Raw genomic sequence first — 23818 nt, 5'->3', positions numbered from 1 at the left:
CAGTGATTTCTGTTCATTAATAGTCCATTGTCTTTGATCACTTTTCCTGTGGAAATAAGGCAGGTACCCTATGTTGAAAATGAAGTAAACAGTCTCAATATGCACACCTTTATATGATATATTTTTCTCCAAGCCCAAAAAGCACTTTTTGTTAGTGTTTAGAGCTTCCTTAAGGGTTAATTCTCTTTGTGTAGCTACGCTATAACTTTTCATTGAGTACCGGATCTCAGGTTTGACATATTGTCTTACTTGCAACTTTATTTACAATTAGTCACATAAAAATAATTGTTTTATATCTCGGTATAAAAGAGTGATCCCGAGCCAAAATAGTTTAGAATAACGATGATCAAGCCAAACTGAAAGGTCAGATTTTGTTCTGATTAGAGTTTAATCTAATGTACATTTATTTACGTATACTTCGGTAACTTCAAGAATTCAACAAACTTATTATCAAGATATATCCAACTGCAAGTAAGTTTGTATACTTGCACACATTTTAAATTCTTTTTTTACTGTAAGTTTGAAACGAAAATTGTATTACAGTAAAAAATATAACAGTATACTGTGAATTCACAAATTTTCGTGCAGATTTAATTTTCGTTGATTTCATGGTGTAAAGCGACCCACGAATTATGGCCCCCACCAAATGTTACAATTCTATACAACAGTATTAAGTCAATCCTTCACCTACGAAATCAAATCCCCTCGAACCAATATTTTTTCTTTAAACCAGGAAAATCTGAACCCACGAAAATAAGTGATTTTACAGTAAATGAAAATAAAGGTTTGAGTTATAAAATGCACTGTAAATTAAGTGAAATTAACTAGGTAAAATGGATCATTATGACAGCTATAGAGATTATGATAAACCTTTAAAAATTATTTCTTATATAAATCTATACTGAAGAAAATCTAACATTTCCAATGTTTTTCTGAGTGGTCTAAATTAATCCATGTTGGTCCGCTGAGTGAAAATTTGAGCCTGTTGATGAGATGTTGGACCACTATGACGGTTTTTTTTTTTACGTCACACTATCAGCGGGATTAGCTATATGTTATCAATTATCGCAAAGATGGAACCATTGCAAGATATGTCAAAAAGGTAAAAAGTATGACATAACCTTTATATACTATTCTCTGCGTTTTGTCGACAACTCATACAAAACTATTTGCCTTCGGCCTAAGAGTCCGACAAAACGCACGTTGTCCTCGAACCCAGACAATAAATGTATGATATTACCCTTGAGTTACTTTAATATAATATTGGTCACCAGATTCACAAAACAAAAAAAAAATCTTAAGCAAGCTTCATTATGGGGTGGGGGGACAATATGTGCAGCTTGGGTAGGCACTTACTGACGCGGGCGACAATATATACATGTAAAATTTTTCAGTCGGTGTAAAGACGAATAATCACCCTGTAGAAAAATGACTAGGGAAAAAAACCGAATATTTTGTAGAAAAAGGGTAGGTGTTCTACATGTATATCCTATATAAGAAAATGACCCCCGTTGAAAAATGTCCCGTATCCCAACAGATCTAGTGAGCTTTTCTGATCATGGCTCCTGGATGTAGGGTGGGACTACTACAGGCGAACAAATTTTTTCATAGGAATACATAGGAAAAATATTAAAATTCTTCTTCTCAAGAACAGCAAGGCGATCGTTAGTTATGTTTATACTGAAGCATCGTCAGGTAGCATAAATTCTAATTTGTTCAAATCATGACCCCCAATGTAGGATGGGGCCACATTGGCTAATCAAAGTTTTACATAATAATAAAAAGGATCAAGATGTGTTTGTGAAACACTGATGCCCCCATATGGCAACTTATAGCAGAGGTTAAACTTTCTCAAATGCAAATCAAATATGTTGGTACCCAAACCAAGGTCTTGTCTCGAGGAATATACCTGTGAAATATGAAAGCCCTAGCAGCAACCATTGAATAGATATGAAAAAGGTTAATTTTTTTCAAAAGTAAGTAAAAAATCAAGTCAAGGTCAAATGGTCAAAATTAATGGTGCCCAAGGAAAGGCCTTCTCACAAGAAATACACATGTAAAATATGATGGCCGTAGCACCAATCGTTCAAAAGTTATGGCCAAGGTTAAAGTTTTCTAAAAATAGGTCAAACTCCAAGGTCAAAGTCAATGGATTAAAATTGTTGGTATCCAAAGGAAGGTCTTGTCACAAAGATTAGACATCTTTAACAGGAAAGCCGTAGCAGCAACTGTTCAAAAGTTATGGCCAAGGTTAAAGTTCGGTAAAATTTTGCAAAACTGGGTCAAACTCCAAGGTCAAGGTCAAAAGGTCAAATATGATAGTACCCAAAGAAAGATCTTGTCACAAGGAATACACTTGTGAAATATGAAACCCATAGCTCCAACCAATCAAAAGTTATGAGCAATGTTAAAGTTTTTGCGGACACACAGATAAACAGACAGACGGACATACGGACGGATAGGACAAAAACTATATACCCCCGAATCTTTGATACGGGGGCATAAAAATTTTATAAAAGTCTTCTTCTTAGAACAGCAAAGCCATGATTATTCACGTATGAAAGCATCCTCAATTTAAAGTTTGTGCAAATCATGACACCTGAGGGTATAGTGGTGCTGAGGGTAGTTCCTAGTACATATGATAAATCAATTTATGTTCTAATTCGTTTCACTCAAAGGAACATAAATTATTTACAATAATAACAAGAACACGTGTCTAGTGGAAGAAGCGCTTGCTTGCCAGCATTATTGCACTATATTTTAATTTTTTTTCTTCATTTTTATGCCCCCGTATCGAAGGTTCGGGGGTCTATAGTTTTTGATCTGTCCGTCCGTCTGTCTGTCTGTTTGTCCGCAAATACTTTAACCTTGCCCATAATTTTTGATTGGTTGGAGCTATGACTTTCATATTTCACATGTGTGTTTCTTGTAACAAGTCCTTTCTTTGGGTACCATCATATTTGACCTTTTGACTTTGGCCCTGGAGTTTGACCCACTTTTGCAAATTTTATGAGACTTTAACCTTGGCCATAACTTTTGAACAGTTGATGCTTGGGCTTTCAAACTTCACATGTGTATTCCTTGTGACAAGACCTTTCTTTAGATACCAACAACTTTGACCCTTTGACCTTGACCTTGGAGTTTGACCTACTTTTGAAAAAACTTTATCTTAAGTCATAACTTTTGAATAGTTGGTGCTTGGGCTTTTATACTTCACATGTGTATTCCATGTGACAAGACCTTTCTTTGGATTTCAACAACTTTGACCTTTGACCTTGACCTAGGAGTTTGACCTACTTTTGAAAAACTATAACCTTGGCCATACCTTTTGAAAGGTTTGTGCTAGGGATTTCATACTTCACATGTGTATTTCACATGACAAGACAAGTTGGATAAAACAACTTTGATCTTTTGACCTTGACCTACTTTTGAAAAACTTTAGCCTAGGCCATATCTTTTGAATGGTTGGTGCTAGGGCTTTCATACTTCACATGTGTATTCCATGTGACAAGACCTTTCTTTGGATTTCAACAACTTTGACCTTTTGACCTTGACCTAGGAATTTGACATACTTTTGAAAAACTATAACCTTGGCCATACCTTTTGAAAGGTTGGTGCTAGGGATTTCATACTTCACATGTGTATCCCACATGACAAGACAAGTTGGATAAAACAACTTTGATCTTTTGACCTTGACCTACTTTTGAAAAACTTTAGCCTAGGCCATATCTTTTGATTGGTTGGTGCTAGGGCTTTCATACTTCACATGTGTATTCCATGTGACAAGACCTTCCTTTGGATACCAACCATTTTTCCCTTTGACGTTGACCTAGGAATTTGACCTACTTTTGAAAAACTTTAACCTTGGCCATAACTTTTGAATTGTTGGTGTTAGGGCTTTCATACTTCACATAATTATGTAATCCTTGGAACAACACCTTTCTTTGGATACCAACAACTTAAACCTTGATCTTGCAATTGGAGTTTGGTCTACTTTTGAAAAACTTTAACCTTTGCCATAACTTTTAAACATTTTGTGCTAGGGCTTTCATACTTCACATGTGAATTCCTTGTGACAAGACTTCCCTTTGGACACCAACAATTTTGGCACTGACCTTGACCTTAGAGTCTGACCTACTTTTAAAAACTTAAACTTTGGCCATAACATTTGAACGTTTGGTTCTACGGCTTTCACATTTCACGAACATGTGTATCACTTGTGACAAGACCTTCCCTTGGGGCCTCATTTGACCTTGCCTTTGTTGTTCTACTTACTTTTAAAAAAAAACTTTAACCTTCGCCATAACTTTTGAACAGTTGGTGCTAGGGCTTTCAAATTTCACAGGTATATTCTTCGAGACAAGACCTTTCTTTGGGTACCAATTAACATTTCTCTTGACCTGGAGATTGACTTGCATTTGAGAAACTTTAACCTTCGCCATATGCTGCCATACGGGGGCATCAGTGTTTCACAAACACATCTTGTTTTTAATTTGTTGTTGTAAGTTTATTCATTTTGTAATTGTAGAATCGTGATAACCTTATCAAATTTACAAAAATTTACGAGGGGCTATAGCTTTTACAAATACGAAATGTAATGCAATAGCACAGTGCCGTTGAAGCTCAGTCATATATTTGTTCTTTGTTCTAATAAATAAGGCAATTGTTCGGCCAAATATGTTTTTCGTTTCGAACAAAAAAGATTTGTGTGTAGACTAATAAGTCCTTCCTTCGGACAATTTGTACACGTATGCTTGTTATAAAAAAAAAGTAGATCGTACTCTATTTATTCGGATTTGTTTGAACGAATTGGATATTTGCCTGGACAACTTAGTTCTTCCTTCGTTCGAATTAAATATTTGTTCGAACAGATTTGATTTTTTTCTTCTTTGTACATGATTTAGCATTCCTCTGATAAAGGAAAGAAAAATCAAAGATGATGAAGCACATGGATCAAGTGCACGTTGGGGACGAAATATCAGTATCTGAGAATATGTTTTTTTTTTTTTTATTGAATCCATTTCTTCTTCTTTTTGGGTGGGAGGGGGGTCACGTCAGTTTAGGTACATGTAGTTTACTAGCAGTTTAGGCTAAAATTGCTTGCATCTTTACTTTCGTTTGCCAAATACACTGGATGGTTCATTCTTGTTTTCGGTTTTAATGAAAATTTCCTGAGAGTCTTCAAAACATTATGTAATTTTTCTTATTATGTTCCCCAAACGAAGTTTGGGAACATATTGTTTTTACTCTGTTTCTTATTATTATTATGTTCCCCAAACGAAGTTTGGGAACATATTGTTTTTACTCGGTTTCTTCTTCTTCTTATTATTATTATTAAGGTCTTCCGTCTCCAACGGAAGACCGTATTGTTTTCGTTCGGTTTCTTTTTCCCTATTATTATTATTATTATTATTATTATTTTTCTTCCAACCGATTTTGTGCACGCGATTTCTCAGAAACGGCTGGGCCGATTCACACCAAACTTTCAGATGTAAAAGATATTCAATTGATCTTGATAGGTTTTTTTGTTTTTTGATGACGTCACTTCCGGTCGTGAGATATTGACGATTTTCTGATTTTCAGAGGGTCGGCTTGTCCTGGAAACTCCTCCTAAACGACTAAAGATATTGAGTTAAGATTTTCAGTGAAGATAGAGGAAAGATTGTAGATGTGCAATTGGGCATCTATATCTTTCCAGCTCAAATGGCGCTGAAGCTCGCCTGGGCTCGAAAATTAGGCTCACAAGCATCTCGCAAAATTTGAAACGTTTTCTTTTATATCTTTTTACCTGTAAATATTTTGTTAAAACATATATAACAAAAGATGTGCAAAATGATAAGACCTTTCATTTGATATCAGGAAAAAAGGGCTGATCCCTCAAATTAGGGGCTCAGAGGGGTCAAAAGTCTTTTATTTATATCTCTTGAACGATCAATATTTTGTTATAAATTACTGAAGCAAAAATGTTTATCTTAACGATTTGCAACTATATGGTTTAAAATTTTGATCATATGTTAAGTAATAAGGGGCCAAAAGGGGCTAGAATGCTAAATCTTTGACGCATAATATCTCGAAAAGGGGGAATATTTTGAAAAGCAATATTGAACAAAAGATGTTCAGAATAACATTGTAAATAATATGCAACCTTTCAATTTTTGCAAAAGGGCCCCATTAAGGACTTGGAGGGGTGGCCCCTAAATATTTCAATTCACCATATCTCGAAAACAAAAATAAATTGCTGAATAGTTGTTGAACAAAAAGTCTTTAAAATCACAAGACCTTTCATTTGATATCAAGAAAAAAGGGCTGATCCCTCAAATTAGGGGCTCATAGGGGCCAAAAGTTTTTTAAGTATAACTCTTGAACGATCAATATTTTGTTATAAATTACTGAAGCAAAAATGTTCATCTTAACGATTTGCAACTATATGGTTTAAAATTTTGATCATATGTTACGTAATAAGGGGCCAAAAGGGGCTAGAATGCTAAATCTTTGACGCATTCTATCTCGAAAAGGGGGAATATTTTGAAAAGCAATATTGAACAAAAGATGTTCAGAATAACGTTCTAAACAATATGCAACCTTTCAATTTTTGCAAAAGGGCCCCATTAAGGACTTGAAGGGCTGGCCCCTAAATATTTCAATTCACCATATCTCGAAAACAAAAATAAATTTCTGAATAGTTGTTGAACAAAAAGTCTTTAAAATCACAAGACCTTTCATTTGATATCAAGAAAAAAGGGCTGATCCCTCAAATTAGGGGCTCAGAAGGGCCAAAAATCTTTCATGTATAACTCTTGAACGATCAATATTTTCTAATAAACTACTGAAGCAAAAATGTTCATCTCAAAGATTTGCAACTATATGGTTTAAAATTTTGATCATATGTTACGTAATAAGGGGTCAAAAGGGGCCAAAATGCTAAATCTTTGACGCTTTATATCTCGAAAAGGGGGGATATTTCGATAAGCAATATTGAACAAAATATGGTCAGAATAATGTTCTGAACAATAAGCACCCTTTCAATTTTTGTCAAGCGGTTCCATTAAGGACTTGGAGGGGTGGCCCCTAAATATTTCCATTCGGCATATCTCCACAACAAAAAGAAATCTCTGAATAGTTGTTAAACAAAAAGTCTTCAAAATGTCAAGACCTTTCATTTGATATTAAGAAAAAGGGGCTGACCCTTCAAATTAGGGGTTCAGAGGGGCCAAAAGACTAATATGTAACTCTTCAATGATCAAGAATTTGTTATAAATTACTGAAGCAAAAATGCTTAACCTAACAATATGCAACAATATGTTGAAAAATTTTATTATCTATTGCATAATTAGGCGCTAGAGTGGCCAGAATGTTACGTCTTTTACACTTCATATCTCGAATAGGGGGAATATTTTGAAAAGCAATATTGAACGAAAGATGTTCAAGATTATTTTATATGAATCAAAAGAATAAAATCTAAGGAGAAAAATCTTTATATCATTATCTTTTAACGAAAACTTAATCAAAATTACATCTTATCTCATCGAAAAATCGGACGGAAGACCTACTCGTTGCTCGCAACGAGATCTCATCTAGTTATTATTATTATTCTTTTTTATTCTTATTTCTTCTCCGGTACTTTTTTGTCCGCGAGTGTTCTCGGAAACTGCACATCCAATTGAGTTAAAACCTTTTTAGGGTTACTAGGTATGTTATGTAGATTTGCGGAACGAAGGTCATTTTGCGCGCACGTGCACGCACGTGCATGCGCGTGCAATGCGTAAAATGACCAATATACATGATATAGCTGTAACTTTTATATTTTTTGATGAAATGCTTTGATACTCAGAATACAAGGATATATTAAAAGTGTAGACAAGATGACATGGTCAACGTGCACATGCATGCACGTGCGCGCACGCGCAAATCATAAAATGACCAATTTACTTGATATAGACGTAACTTTTATATTTTTTGATGAAATGATTTGATTCTCAAAATATTTATTTATATTTAAAGTGTAGACAGTATGACATGGTCATCATGCACATGCATGCATATGCATGCACGTGCGCGCGCATGCAATGTGTTAAATGACCAATATATTTAATATAGTCGTAATTTTTATATTTTTTGATGAAAAGCTTTGATATTAAGAATATACAGATATATTACAAGTGTAGACAAGATGATGTGGACATCATGCACATGCATGCACATGCGCGCGCGTGCAATGTGTTAAATGATTAATATACTTAATATAGCCGTAATTTTTATATTTTTTGATGAAAAGCTTTGATACTAAGAATAAACAGACATATTATAAGTGTAGACAAGATAGCATGGTCATTATGAACATGCATGCAGGTGCGCGTGCGCGCAATGCTAAGATGACCAGTATACTTGATATAGCCGGAACTTATATATTTTTGATGAAATGTTTTTATACTGAGAATTAAAGATACATTAATGGTATAGACGGGGTGACATGGTCATACTGCACATGCATGCACGTGCGCGCGCGTGAAATGGAAAAAACGACCAATATACTTCATTGCCTTATTTAATGAAGCTTACAGGAAATAAGACACCAAAAGGGAGTTGGGGAGCGTTTGGGGAACATCTGTAACGGTGCCCGTTACAATTATAACTAGTTATTATTCTTTTTTTCTACCTTCTTCTCCGGTACTTTTTTGTCCGGGAGTATTCTCATAGAACCACTCATCCGATTGACATGAAACCTTTTTAGGGTTAATAGGCATGTTGTGTAGGTGTTCGGAACAAAGGTCATTTTGCGCGCACATGCATGCGCGCGCGTGCAATGAGTGAAATGACTGATATACTTGATGAAGCCGTAACTTTTATATTTCTTGATGAATTGCTTTGAAACTCAAAATATAAAGATATATTAGTAGTGTAAACAAGATAACATGGTCAAATTAGCGTGAAACTCACGCGCATACACGTGCGCTCTTCTCTGATTGGCTGATACAAAAATCTCAATAATTTCCTTGTTTTTGGACAAAATACTTTGAAATTTAGAATATAAGTATATATTATAAGGTGCTACAACATGTTATATTGGAAATTTCTTGAAAACACGCGCATGCAGGTGTGCTGCAATCTGATTGGTTGAAACTTTAAATGTCTATAACTCCCTTGGTTTTCAACAAAACAGGATGAAATTTACGACATGGATAAGCACATAGAGCTCCTACATTATGATACTATCAAAATTGAATGCAAGGCCATGCATGTGCGTATGCTGAATTCTGATTGGCTAATACTTAAAGGGTTACACCTCTCTTTATTTTTCAATGAAATTCTTTAATATTTAATACAAATGTATGTATTGTGAGACACTATAAGAAAATTAATGTGAAAAATGTAGAAAACATGTGCAAGCACATGCGCTGAAATTTGATTGGCTAATACCCATATGGCTATATCGGAGTAGTTTTCCAATGAAATACCCTTAAAAATAAGGTGTCCATCTATATTACAAAAGTATTGTCTAATTTATTGAAGCATGTAGGGAATGGGGCATCATAAGAGATTGGGGAGCCGTTTGGGGAACATCTGTAACGGTTCCCGTTACAATTAGCACTAGTTCAAATTGCATTCAGTTGTTTTAAAGACTAATTTTTGTCCTTATACAATGTATATTTTCAAATATTTGTAAACTGGCCTGATTTGTTGTATACTTATCAGTAAAATACCTATTGTATACTTATCAGTACAGATTATTCGGTAGATAGACATTATAAAGAATCTCTCTCTCTCTCTCTCTCTCTCTCTCTCTCTCTCTCTCTCTCTCTCTAGAATATCAGTGGAAAAATAAGAAATAAAAAAAACTTCTTTAAAACAGCGATACATTTGTCAAATCAATATGGAAGCATCTCTACATAGTGTAGATTGAAGTAGATTACTGTTGTCAATTTATTGGCTCAAGGGCCTCTTGATTTATTATTCTTAATTTCTTAACAAAAAAGAAAGCTATGCCTAATAAAATCTACAAGTGGTCATTATTGTACGGGAGTCTTTTTTTTCACGTAGGGTATGCAGATTTTAATGGTAAAGACACATCTTCTACAGGCAAAAAGGGTAATTTTCCTACGTCGAATAAGACCCGGAATTGATTTTCCCCTGGTCATTATTTACAGGGGTCGTTATTCGTCTTTACACCGGGGACAATATGTGCCGATGTACGACAATATGCAGTGAGATGAGGTACATACTGTTGAAGATGACAATTCTTAAAGGATGACAATATGTACCGTCTATTTGGCTCTTGATAGAACTTTTTATCTTTAGCTAATTTTGTACCAAATGTCCGAACGCCCAATTACTGTGTGAAATTTCAATGATATTTACTGCAAAGAATATGAGAAATGTTGAAAACAGACAGATAAAGACCAAGAGACAAACTGCTCTAATGGGGGGGGGGGGATAAAAACAACTTCGAGGACAAATACAAATAAGATATAGCAAGCAATTATCCACCAGGAACAGATTTCTTCACTCAGGGAGTTTGTTAAAGCCTTGATATTTAATAAAGGTGTTAATTGTTAACTTAAGAGAAACATTTCTTTTTCACTTATTTTGAAGTTCAGTCTAATAACATATTTTAAATCAGTAGCAGTTTTTAGCAACGCATCTCACCCGTTACAGAAAGTCCCAAAAAATGCTTTAGTTGTTGGTCTGGGTAAATGATTCATTTTAATCAATTTTACTTGGTAGACTATACTAGAGAACAAACCAGCATAACAGGTGATCTACATCTTTTTCTTGTCGAGTTATTGTTTCAATTTTGTGACGGCCCCTCTCTCTCTCAAAATTTTGGACTCAGTTTTGGTATTTAAAAAAAAAGATGCTAGAAAATAGGTTCTTAAAGTCCAGGCCCGCAGAAACGGTTCAAAAGTGGTGGTGGTGGTCTTGGGTGGGTGGGTGGGGGGGGGGGGGGGGGCAATTTCCCAAAATTTCTGACAAAAGGAAAACAACCTCATTTACTTCCAAATTTTTTGAATTTGCCAGTGCTCGACCTTACAACAACGAAAAGTGGTGTGTGGGGGGGGGGGGGTGCAACCTGCATCTAAGGGAAAATTTCCTATAGCAAAATACTATACTCAGAAAGGGGGGGGGGCGGATATAACTCGTTTTGAATCCAACCGTTGTCATTGCTTCAGATGACTGCAGTGTGGTTTTCATATGAAATAAATGAGAAAATATACTTTGGGTGTGTAATTTTCATTCAAAAAAGAAATGATCTGTCAAATCCGTTATTTTGCATATTTTTGACGAAGTGGTATAAGTTGAAAATAGTATAGGGAAATGTAATAACCTTGCAATAATTTCAAGGTTATTACATTTACACCCTGCGTAATACGGGCATATAGTATTAATTATTAATATATTGCGTTAATCTCGACGCGGAGTGTGATTTGTTTACATTTTGCGTCTTTATTACAATTTGCACTGCATGTCAGTCACATGACTTATTGATCAAATAATTGGCCGAGGTTACATAACACAAACAATAATTTTGAATAGAAATGACCTGAATAATAAATCCGTAAAAAAGAAATAAATCGTAAGTTTTCTTTAGTACATAGATATGCGACTTTATGTCTTTTTTTTACGTAATTCTTTACAAAATTTTGCATACATTTTTTTAAAATTTTGTGAAAAAATCTTTCAAAATTCTCCCACTTTTCTTGACAAAGAGTATTCAAGTTATCTATTTCAATATAAATCAATGAGAAATTTGAAAAAAAGTTTGTGCTTTTTATCCTTAAAGCTCATGGTTAGACCACTGTTTCCGGTAACTCGACTAACCCTAATTTTACCCGCCAACCCTACTACTTTTAATCCCAATTCGGATTTTAAACCGCACAGTCATGCACTCTCTTCTACTGGTGCTTTCTTTTAAGTGCATGATTTGCCCGTGTAATCAATTATGGGATATTTAATGTTAGTTCCATAAAATGAAATATGGAGATAAAGAACAGTGATCAAGCTCAAAAGTCCATTTAAACAATATAAATCGGGAGCAGAGCAAACGCGGACTCCTAAAAAAAACATCAGAGGTTGGATCAGGTGTCATGGAGGAGTAAGCATCCCCTGTCGACCGGTCACACCCGCCGTGTGTTCATTTTCATGATCGGGCAAACGGAAAAAAATTGTAGACAATGCAGTGTTTGAATAATGGCCTGACAATTAGTATGAAAAAATCAGTTTGCATTCCTCTTAGGCCAAACAAAAAAATATGTGTGGTTCCGGTTACACCTCCAAAAAAATTAGGGTAGGTAGGTAGGGAATTTTTTTTTTTTTTTTTTTTTTTTTTTTTTAACAAAATGATTTTCTTAATTTTTCTAAATAATACTTATCACTACTTTACAAATGACATTTAGATGTGGTGTGATAATATACTAGTCAATATTGGTACAATGTAGGGGACACCTACATGCTAGCTTGCTTTGGATTTAACACTAATAAACACTTGCACTATGTTGAGCAAGGGGGCCGTCATTGCTGAAACTAAAACTTAAACCGGAGCCATTGATGGAAATTGGGGAAAATTCCGGAAAAAATATGAAAATTGCCCAAAAAAAGTTTAGGGTCGGGGGTATAAAATAGGGACGGTCGGGTAACCGGAACCACACATATTTTTTTATTTGGCCTTAATAATAGATTTTATTTGCTGACAAGGTCATTGTATCGACCATAGAATTTGCGAAATGATGACTTTAATCGAGACTGTTGATATCCCTGTTTCATAAAACTGTTTGTCAATAGCTTGCCTCGTTTTAGAAATTGGTCGTACGTATCGAATCAACCGAGAGACATAGACATCATATGCAGGTGATAAAGGAATATTGCTACATAATTTTAGGAAGTTGACGATAGAAAGTTGAAGTCATCACGTTTATCATTAAGTTTTGTAGTCAGGTTAGCATTAAGGTCTTTTTCTAGTAAAATATCCAAATAAGAAACAGATGTGTCAGACTGTGATATCTTTTATTTCAAGTTCACTGGGATATATTATTTCAGGAGCCATGAATTTCACAATTTTGGAAGAAAATACCCTTTTCTTTGGAAAAAATACCCTTGCTCATAACTATGAACTTAGTTTGTGACTATTACACAGAGCATAGAAAAAAATCTTCAAGTATTAATGCAGTTTCACTATTTGATCAATAGAACCCCATCCAATTGCAGAATATCTGATCCATTGGTAGAGGACTCAATGTTTATAATAAATATTATAATCATGCGAACAGTTTGACTGCTTGATGCCCACTGGCCCCAGGTGTAAAGGTTTTTAAAGATTGCCTTAATTTTGATAGTTTCAGCCCCACCTCTCAGGGGGCAGGGACCCTGAAATTCATGTTTTGTTCCTCTTTACTCATAGATGCTAAAATCCAAAGTTGAATGTGGTTCAGTTGTCCACAGAAGAAGTTGAAAATGTTCTATAAATTATGACTACATGTTGGAGAACACACTATAAGACAAAGATTATCCGAGTGACTTAAAATTAAATTCTAAAAGGAAAAGCAGAGGTTGAGATGCCATCAAAGTTGCATTGTCTCTTGCTGTTATCTGCAGCTGTAAACTATTTTACACCACCACGGCACACAACAGTCACCCTAATTTGCTTTAACAAGTGCACTGCTACTTTTGATTTTTTTTTTTTTTAGCATATTGATGCATCATTTTTTTAAAACATCTCCTTCTCTGGAAAATTTGTAGATATCTCAATGATTTTTATCTCCTAATGGATTTGCTCTGGTAATACATATAAAATATAACAAACAAAACATATTCCAGCATACTGTAAATTTTATTCTGACTGACATGAGAGGGATGCAGAACATACATATAACAAGTGTGTGATGAGATACACCGGTCTTAACAAACCTACTTTGTAACAACCAATGTGATTGGTCCTGTCACACAGTGATGTCATCATGAAGAGAACTGATTGAAAATGATTTATTCTTTAATTTTCATTTCCTGAGATGAAAACAAAGTGATGGTAAAAAAGCAAAGATCTTCACATTAAACTAAAAGAAAGAAAATAGGCTGCAATAAATAACAAAGGGAAAATGACTAGACATAATGGGAAAAGATGAAAGAATGAGGTAACATTAGACAATTTCAGTCTTCTTGAAGTTGTGACTTAAAATGTCTCGTTTAAGACCAAACATGCACAAGGAATTGTTTTAAAGTCAAAAATCAACATTTACTCAATGATGTGAATGCGGAACAGTGTTAACAACCCTGACTTTGTTTTATTGAATGAGCAACAGCTGATGAACAGAAGCAATGGGTCTCCTTCCCTGGATGTTAAAAATACAACACCAATAAAGTCACAAAGACAATGAATCCAGGAAGGCAAAAAAATGGAGGATATTGCTTCCTTAATTTACACTGAAAAATTTCAATCTGAATGATATCGCTCAATTAAGAACAGTGCATTATAAAGTAAAGAGCATCAGCAGCAACAGTTAACAAGATTTAACAACAAAGAAAAGCCAGAATCTACTTATTCTCCTCAATGTCAGAAAAAAATCTAATTATGATCTCAAGTTATATTCTACTGCCCTCTTCTTTCTTTTTAAAGATAAGAATAATAGCTAATTCTGAATTTATCTAAAAATGTCTAACTAAAGCAAGGGATATCTATATACATCATACATAGGCATTGGTCAGATAGAAGCAGCTCCCTGATTATGACTATTTTTTGGTCTTACTAAAAAATGGCCAGTGAAATATATGGGAGTTAAAAATTCTTAATGATTCTGGGTTTCTGGCCCCAACAAGAGAAGGTCATTCCAAACAGAAGACAACATCTATACACCACATATCTAGAAATGATACACAAAGATGAGAAAAGTTTGAAACAAATGTGAGATCTCTTTCATTACTACAGATGTCTTTCTTTATATGACTTGACTGCTTGACAAAATTCATTACTTAGAATCAGTCCTTATTTGAAATAAATTTTACTTGAATCTACATAAAAATTAATTATTTTTCAAGATTTTTTCTTAACTTGTCATTGGAGAAAAACTATAAGAGCAGTCAAACACATTAATGTACCTAAGAATTTGACTATGATCAACAATGAACACAACTTGTATGTACAAAAAATACTGGTTCATTTGACAACAACAGGAATTTAACTGATTTGTCAATCACAAAGAATGCCATTTCTATTTATAGGGTATGTTTAAATATAAATACATATCACCTTTACATACCTAGAATATACTGTTTGTTTGGCAACAGATGTGTACTGAAAATATTATGCCCTTTATCATGCTATATTTATCATAAATATGGGTGGTGTTGAAAGAGGGGAATTTAAAAGCTTTGAGGAAAACATGTCCTTATCTTTTGAATACATATCAAATTATTTTTTAAAATGTACTTTTTAATTCATTTTCTGATTATAAATGGAGAGATGAAATGCAATATCATTACAACAAAAGGCTTTGCTATTCTTTGGTATAACATATAATTCTTGTCATTTTCTATACAATAAAAAAGGTCTAAATATCCCTTCATAATATTATGTCAACGCTTTCTATTACTATTAAAAAAAAATTTAATGTACTCACTGACAAATTAAAATCAGTTTTTATAATCAATAAAACACACTATACAAAGCTTTGAACTTGACAATAAAAATATTTTTTATCAAGGCTGTTGTCTTTATACAAAAAAATGAATAGAAACTTTCAGCCAAAGAAAAACCATTACAAGTTGCTCCTCTGGAAAAAAAAAATTATTGATTATTGCAGAAGAGGACCGACTTCTATTGCACACAACTACAAGTAATAGATACAAAAATATATGCATATATCTACACCGCAAAAAAAGTTAGAAAAATTTACCATAGCAGAACATCTATTTATTTGGTACAATTCTGTATCCAATGACGGATCAATAGTCAAAATACACTGATCTTAAATTTACTTTAAATAGGAAAAACTGGTTCATTTTTAAAATCAACTTGTAAAAAAAACCAAACACTACAAAGTTTTAAGTATTCTAAAACTTGAAGTAAAACACAACAAAAACTGAATATATAACACGTATAACACTAAAAAAGAGCAAACAGGCAACAGTAGCACTTGAATATGTATCAGAATAAAAACTGAACATTGCTAACAAGGACATCGTTTGATTGGCCACAAAGATAATGACTCAGTGACTCAAAGGATCACCGACAGGTCTCAAAATTAAATCATAAATAAAAGGTTCAGTTTGACTAAACCATAATACAATAAAGTTAATAATCAGTAAAACTGTTAAACATTAATATACATCCATTCTCTTTCACATTCAGGATCCAAGGGATTCAGACATGCTTGTCATCACAACTTCCTGTGAAGTCTGCACTGAATGAGTGTCCTGATTGGGTGAAATTTGTCCAATGGGTGATCTGGACTTTGGAGACCTTGAAACTGGGGACAGATCTAAACCCTGTTCACAACCTGTATCCTTGCCCACTTGGTTGTCCAAGGAAACCTCATTGTCATACTGGTTTCTAGGGGACAGATTTAGAGCTTTGTTGGAGGAGTTGCCTGCTTGGACAACCACAGATAGGGGACTGTCAACTGATGAATGGCCATTCTCAAGGAATGCTTCGTCTTGTTCCAAGCTTTCTTCTTTGACATCCATGAAGCCATTTCTGTAAAGATATTGAGCCAACCTTATAAAAATATTATGTCATTTCCAAATCATTAAACAGTTTAATTAATTTGCAGGAACAATTTAATTAATGAATTTAAATTTAGTCCAACAATTTCACAGGAAAATAGAATCAAATAATTTGCAAAATTTAAGGGGAATTGACTTTTAACTAAGAATCTTAATTCTCTAGAAGAAAACAACGCATCTTAATTCACCAATAGTTAATGACATGTAAGAGGAATAATTTCAATATAGCATATTTGGTTACGTAAATTTTTAAATAGAGAATATGTAAATTGTCAATGCTGAACATGACAAAAACTTAACTTATTAAATCTTCATAAAAATCATTATATTTCCTTCTGTATCAAATTTCTGGGTTTTTTTAATGCTAAGAAGGTGCCTACATTAAAATGAGACAGAAAATAAATATATAAATACTAAATGTGTTGTGTGCACTTCAAAACTCCCATACCAAGACATCACATAAATATTAATAACCCAAAAAAAACCATGAAATATCATATTTAATACATCTGAAAATGTTTATGAATGCATGTATAAATTACTGTGAAATATCAATCTATAACCTCATCAATAAGTACTTGGATAAGAAGATCGAGAGAAAAAAAACTTCCTTAAATAATATTCATTTTTTTTCTCCAATTTTAAGACACAATATCTATTTTTCAGATGTTTACTCAAACTAGATTATTCAAGGAAAATTTCAAAATTAATTTTTTTTTTAATTTTGAAAGAAAAAAAATGTTCCTCTATGTTAAAAAGTTTCTACTCAAAATTCACTCAGTAAGTTTTAATTTGTTGATAATGCTAGCACATTCCCTACACCTAATTCTATCTGAATCAACCTGAAAAAAAAAACCCTGCCCCCAAAAACATTAAAAAAAATTATATTTGGAAATTTTTTGATTGAAGTAACCTCCAGAGGTGTGGTAGCCTGCGACAGGAAGAGCCGGCAGCCACAGGAAGTCAAACTCTGTCACCACAAACACGGTCTTATCTTGATGTTTGGGTGAACTTTGAATCTCTTATTCATCTTCAAAACCATGACTGTCAACTCATCACAAGCTACGCTATTTTTGTGTGTTGTAAACAAACAATAGCCCCCATTAAAATGTCATTATTAGCATGTTTATACCTTTTTTCCAATTCATCATTGTGCTTTTTTAACAAGTATGCATAATGAATGAATTTCCTGGTTTAATATGTCAATGGTATTGAGCGACAAATAAATTTCGTGGGACGTGCAGTAAATAGCGCTGGTTTCATTTTTATTTCTTTTGACTATTTTTTAATTAAATAAGATCCAAAAATGACATAACTTGATGAATTACCTTGGCCTGTTAAAGTGCTATGCCTTGGTACTTTAACAGTTGGTGTGAACTGTACATTAAAATTTAATATTTTTTTCACTACAAGGAAATAGAATATGCACACATATTTCATAAAAACTATCAAAGTGATTAAGGTAATACTGCAGGTAAATAGCAGAATTTACTAGTGCAGGTGTGCAAGTAAATTACGCACAGTTTCTTTTTTCTTCTTCAGAATCTATTTCCATATACATGTTCATCTAAATACATCAACCTTAAGACAAATTATAATTTTTTTTTTTCAAATGTGAACTGTACAATAAAATTTAATATTTTTTCACTACAATGTAGTTAGAATAGTTACATGCATATTTACTTTAACCTCTACTGCATGAATTTTATCTCCTAATTTATTTATTAATATATTTTTTGGTACAAAATTATTTGAAGTTTTGAGAGCAAATGGGGAAAGACAAATGGTGAGTGCAATTTGTCACTGGGTCATTTATGGTGATTCATTCAAGTTTCTGCAGCCTGGCACGAGTTATGTAGAACAAGATGTTCAGACTGCATTTAAAGTCCGCCTGTCCTCTGAGGGAACAAACAAAAACTCGGCAGCCTAGATTGCTGGTCATGTTTTATGCATACGGCTACATCACGATAGATGGATTGTCACAAAAAGAAAACAAGTGGAGTGACTTCAGGAAACAACTCGTCAACACACGCTGTGGTGCACTGACGGGAATCGTAAACGCCACGCTCGACACCGATACCTGTCTGATATTGACCTAGTGACCCAGGTCTGTCAGTTATGGCAAATTATCTACACTTTATTTCTGGATCAGTAATGCATGTATGTTTTCTCATTTGAAATTAAATTTCTGGATTCAATTCGATAAAATGATAGATCACTTGTCATTAATGGTCAAAGGGCGTATCTTTCACACAATTCATGTAAACAGCCTCAAATTTACTAATTATCTCCAAACCTTCTGACTTCTGTTTTATGACTTTTAATGATTTATAAAAGGGATCATCTGTCTTCTTCTAACCAATAAGAAACAATATTTTTATCTAGAATGCAAATGATTATGTTTAATACAACAGTATAAGTGACCCAGAAAATAACATTTTTTTGTTTGTGAAACAGGTAACAGGTGTTTCAAGTTCAAAAAGACCTTGTCAAACTTTTGTCATCTTGTTTCCAAAAATTGTCAAAAAAATAAGCATGTATGTTGAAATCAAACAGCCCACTATATAAACTGTTGAATAAAAAAAAATAAAGTCAATTTTGAACAAAGGAATACCATTACTAGTTTAACCAGAATATCAACTCAAATGTCTAATAAAACCCTTTCTGATTTCTCTGTAGATTACTGACGGAAATAGCAAACTCGTAAAAATGATTGCAAGTAGCAGAGAATTTTAAATATCTCAATGAAGCAATTGACTATTACTTACGAAGTTAAATATATCCATTATTATATTAATTAAAACTTAATTTCCTGATGTTAAACAAATGAACATTTATCACAATTCAGCAAAATACTATTTCCTCAAACAGAAAAATAATTTAGCAACTTCCAAATTAAGGAAATCTGATTTATTAAGGAAAGGTCAATTTTGAAAAAATAATAACAAGACAATCAAATACTGTCATGATATTTAGTACACAGTATTTAACCTTACACAAAGAAATGCACACAACACATTAAGGAAAGAAAAAAGGAAATTTTTTTCTCTAAAGTTTCCCGCAAATAAAAATATACAGGATTCCATATACAGTGAAAACTACCTAATCGGACACCTGTGCAATTCCTTTCATTGTGAATTCTGACCTTTATTTTTATTCCCATTTTACTATTTTCTCTGTTTTTTAAACTCTGTAATACAACACCCTGTCTATTTTGACACAAAATTTGTCTCCCAGGGTATGTCAGATTGGACAGGTTTCACTGTATTAACTCATTCTATGCACAAAAAAGAAAAAGGAAAGAATTATATTTGAATTTGGGAACTGGATGTTTGTGTTGACGTACCGTGAGGGGGACTCCAGTTTACGGAGGTTGTCGGAGCTATTATTCCTGCTGGACTTCATTGACAAATCTTCTACACCATCCATGGAAACTGAACCATTACTATAATGTTGATTTAACAAGGTGGCCTGCTCAATTGCAGCCTACAATGGAAAATGTTCATTCTTAAAATTAATTCCTTTGTATGCATTTGTGTGAAAGGATAGGAGGGGGGACAAAGAACAAAAAAATATATAATTTCTTCATTCCTTATCTCTAGCATATGTACTTACACGTAGGCTAGCATTAAATGTCTCTCCAAAAATCACTGGATCTGTGTTCATTGAGGGACTTTTCACTTCTTTAATGGGCATATTTCTGTAAAGTAAACAAAACATGCATATCTTCTGAGCACAAATAGTAAAAATTCATGTTAATAAACCTGCTAAGCAAAAAAAATAAAAATTCATGATAATAAAATGCTGAAATATCTTCTTTTTTTTATGGTTTTTACCCTGGACTTTTCATATTTTTTCTAATATGATTTCCATAGAGTTTTGTCAACTTTACTCAGCTATGAAGAACAAATGAACTAATTTGAGGCCTTTAAACTGATATAAGAGATATATTTTCCCCTACCCTCCCAGCTTCTGGGGTCTTCTTTTGTAAAACTCCACTTCATCGACCGTCCACACTGCTCCTTTGACATTCTCAACTCTCATGAAGCATTTGTGGAGACTCAGGTTATGCCTAACAGCATTCTATAAAGCAATCAAAAAATTCTTAAATCATTCTATAAAGCAATCAAAAAATTTGTAAATCAAAAAATTCTTAAATCATTCTATAAAGCAATCAAAAAATTCTTAAATCAGAACTAACTGCTTACAGACTATACAATGTAGATATCCTAGATCACTATATTTTCGTGACACTTTATTTTTGCGAGATAGATATTTGATATTTATAAGCGATACTAAATTTTTGTGTGCAGTGGTTTCTGTTGTACATAAACCTTAACAAAACAAATAAATGCAAGAATAAAATTTTTGCATGCTGACAGACTCCCTCAGTAACGCAAAAATAAAGTTTTTGCAAATAAAAAGTGATTTACAGTATTCTATATAAGGAATTTATTTCACAAGTGGGACAGGATTTTTTTTTAATTTCACAAGTGGGCCAGGATTTCTTTTTATTTCACAAGTGGGACAGGATTTTTTTTATATTACAAAATGTTTTAAAGGGCGTTATCATTTTCTGTTAATCATGAATGTGCAGAAATTATCTTTTAATAGATTTTTTGAATATCGAGGCTCAAGAAAAAAAAATTGTAAAAACTAGATAGATCTAGAACGAAGTTGGCCTTTACATAAAACTTTATAAAATCTCTTCAAATTAAAATTTAATGAATTTTGCATAAGCAAAGATACTTAAGTATCGCTGTTTGAATTAAAAGCACAGTGCTTCAATAAATTGTTCAGTAGACAGCTTGCTTGATCAATGAATCGGAAAATGCATATCAAAATTAGACAATTAAACATGAAAGGTCAGGTGACAAGTATATTCAGTCAACATAAATCACTTTACAAATAGTTAATTAGACTCATTATCTGAACAATAAATAAAGACATTCCCAGCAAAAAAATCTGTGATTCACTATATAGACATTGTAGCAGTATTTGTCTCTATCTTTTTTTTATAATTATACAAATAAATGATAAAACAACAAACTAGAAAATTGTGAACAAAGAAAATTTTTAATCATTTTAAATTTCATTTTCTTTTTTGGCATGATTATGTAAAAGATGCATAAGCCGAAGGCAGTCCCATCAATTATACAACCCCGAATATATTTTTATCTAAATGCCAAAAACTCCTGGGAGTGTATTTTTAATCTTTGCATACATGAAATATGATAAAATGTTGTCACATGTTTTATGTACTATATGAAAAATCTAATCATTTCTAATTCAGAAGTGGTTAATTTTATCAGTAAATCACATGATGTAATTCATTATGCATAAACACAGCAGGAAATATAATTGAAATATATACACAGATTGTTTATAGTTTCGTTATACACTAGGGATGTGCAGTTTTATCAGTATATCGTGATGTATCATGAGACTAATAATACCTGTATATAGTATATAATTATCAATTCTGAAAATAATTATTTTGTTCAGTCTCTTGAATTAAAACTGAGCTAAATACATAATAAAATAAAAAAAATGAGGTCAAGGTCAAAGGGAAGTCAAATATTTTGATGCAGTTGAATAGTTCTCAATGATAAATATCAGCATATATGAAGTTTGATAAAAATATCTTGAGGAGTTTCTATGAAACTAAGATAAAAAGAAATTAAGAAAAGTGAGGTCAAAGTCCAAGAAAAGGTTGAGGTAAAAAAAGTTAATGAAGTTGAATAGTTCTCACCAATATGTATCAGCAAATTTGACAAAAATATCATGAATAGTTTCTTTGAAACTGGGCTAAAAGCAAAGTGTGATGGACAGACAGACAGAAGGATGGAACATGGACATGACAAACACTATGCCCTGGTCATAACCATGATGGGGCATAATAATGACTATTAGAGAAATTTATATGTTACATACTCTGAAATCAGCAAAATTAATGCATGAGGTTATTTCTCTTTCAATAAGTGTTCCGTTTCTTTACTAAATACATGAAATAGCAATAACTGGTTATCAGCCTGTATTACCTTCCAAGTTGCTTCATTACGCCTAAAGTACGCAAATGTGTTCTGGAACCACTGGTAAATTTCATTCAATGTCAGTTGCTTATGAGGAGACTCAATAATTGCCTGCAAAAAAAAGTTGGAACTGAAAGTCCTTTTTATTAAAGAGATAACTGCTGACAAGGGTCATCTATTTTAGATACAAGATGCTCATACATGTATATTTGTATTTTCTTTATTTTTGTCAAGTTACTTTCAGACCCCACTTGTACATATCTTTAAGAATACAATTTCAACAAAACAAATATATATAGTCACGTTTTATACAAAGTACTTATTGGTAATATTTGTATAAAATACTTCAATTTTTAGACAATGATTAGCTTTCACAATTACCTGACAATTACATTTTTGGAATAATAAAGTTTTGATCCTCATTTTGGAAAACCTGGCATTTAATGAATAATACTCTTCATAAGAATTCATTATCTCATTAAAACATTATTGAAAAATTGTCTCAATTTTTAGAAAGCAATTAACACTTTATCTACTATAACAATTTTAAAAGCAAATTAATGATGTGTTAATTTTAAAATTCATTATACTACACTTGCAATTTCTTTTTTTTTAAAATATTTCCAGAAGATTTTAAGATGCAAGCTTTAGTACATTTTTTATCTATAAATCTTATTCAAACTGAGCAAACAAATTTCTGAAGTGGGTTTGAAAAATGACTTTGCAATAAAGGGAGAAATTGAGTGATTGTTCAGCACTTGTTCATCCCAACTACAATTAAAATACTCATTGTCTTATGAATGGATTTCAAAGTTGGAACCTTGGACTTACCTGGCGAATTAACGAAGCGTAGGTGAATGGAGGGCGCACATCTGTGCTCTTGTAGAAATCACGATTTCTTTGGATTTCTAAAAAAGACACACATAATATATCAATAAATAATGTTTTCTGTTATTTCTATGGAAAAAAATAAATGGCAAGAATCCAACTTTGGATGTTCATAGTTGAAATAAAGATAAAATCTCCATATTTATTGCCTAATAAATATGGATATTGGATTTATTTTAGTCTAATAA

The 23818-nt window shown here is 32.9% G+C and overlaps 1 protein-coding gene across 3 annotated transcripts in view; it reads right to left on the bottom strand.

The window, feature by feature from the left end:
• Positions 1–13803: 13803 nt before the first annotated feature.
• Positions 13804–23818, bottom strand: part of LOC133187441 (forkhead box protein P1-like) — a 64328-nt gene continuing 54313 nt past the window's right edge. For all 3 annotated transcript variants that reach the window (XM_061322816.1, XM_061322815.1, XM_061322814.1), the window contains 6 exons: positions 23574–23650; positions 22752–22853; positions 20672–20793; positions 20326–20410; positions 20057–20196; positions 13804–16681 (listed from right to left, as the gene is read on the bottom strand). In XM_061322816.1, coding sequence (XP_061178800.1) covers positions 16333–16681; positions 20057–20196; positions 20326–20410; positions 20672–20793; positions 22752–22853; positions 23574–23650 — 875 coding nt within the window. In that variant the 3' untranslated portion in view covers positions 13804–16332. The remainder of the gene's footprint in view (positions 16682–20056; positions 20197–20325; positions 20411–20671; positions 20794–22751; positions 22854–23573; positions 23651–23818) is intronic.

Source organism: Saccostrea echinata, unplaced genomic scaffold, assembly GCF_033153115.1.
Source record: "Saccostrea echinata isolate AGI-Se365-2 ecotype Australia unplaced genomic scaffold, CSIRO_AGI_Sech_v1 ptg000015l, whole genome shotgun sequence".
In the NCBI taxonomy this organism is placed as follows: Eukaryota; Metazoa; Mollusca; class Bivalvia; order Ostreida; family Ostreidae; genus Saccostrea; species Saccostrea echinata.
The sequence above is the reverse complement of the archived record's forward strand: the minus strand, read 5'-3'. Positions and strand labels throughout refer to the sequence as shown.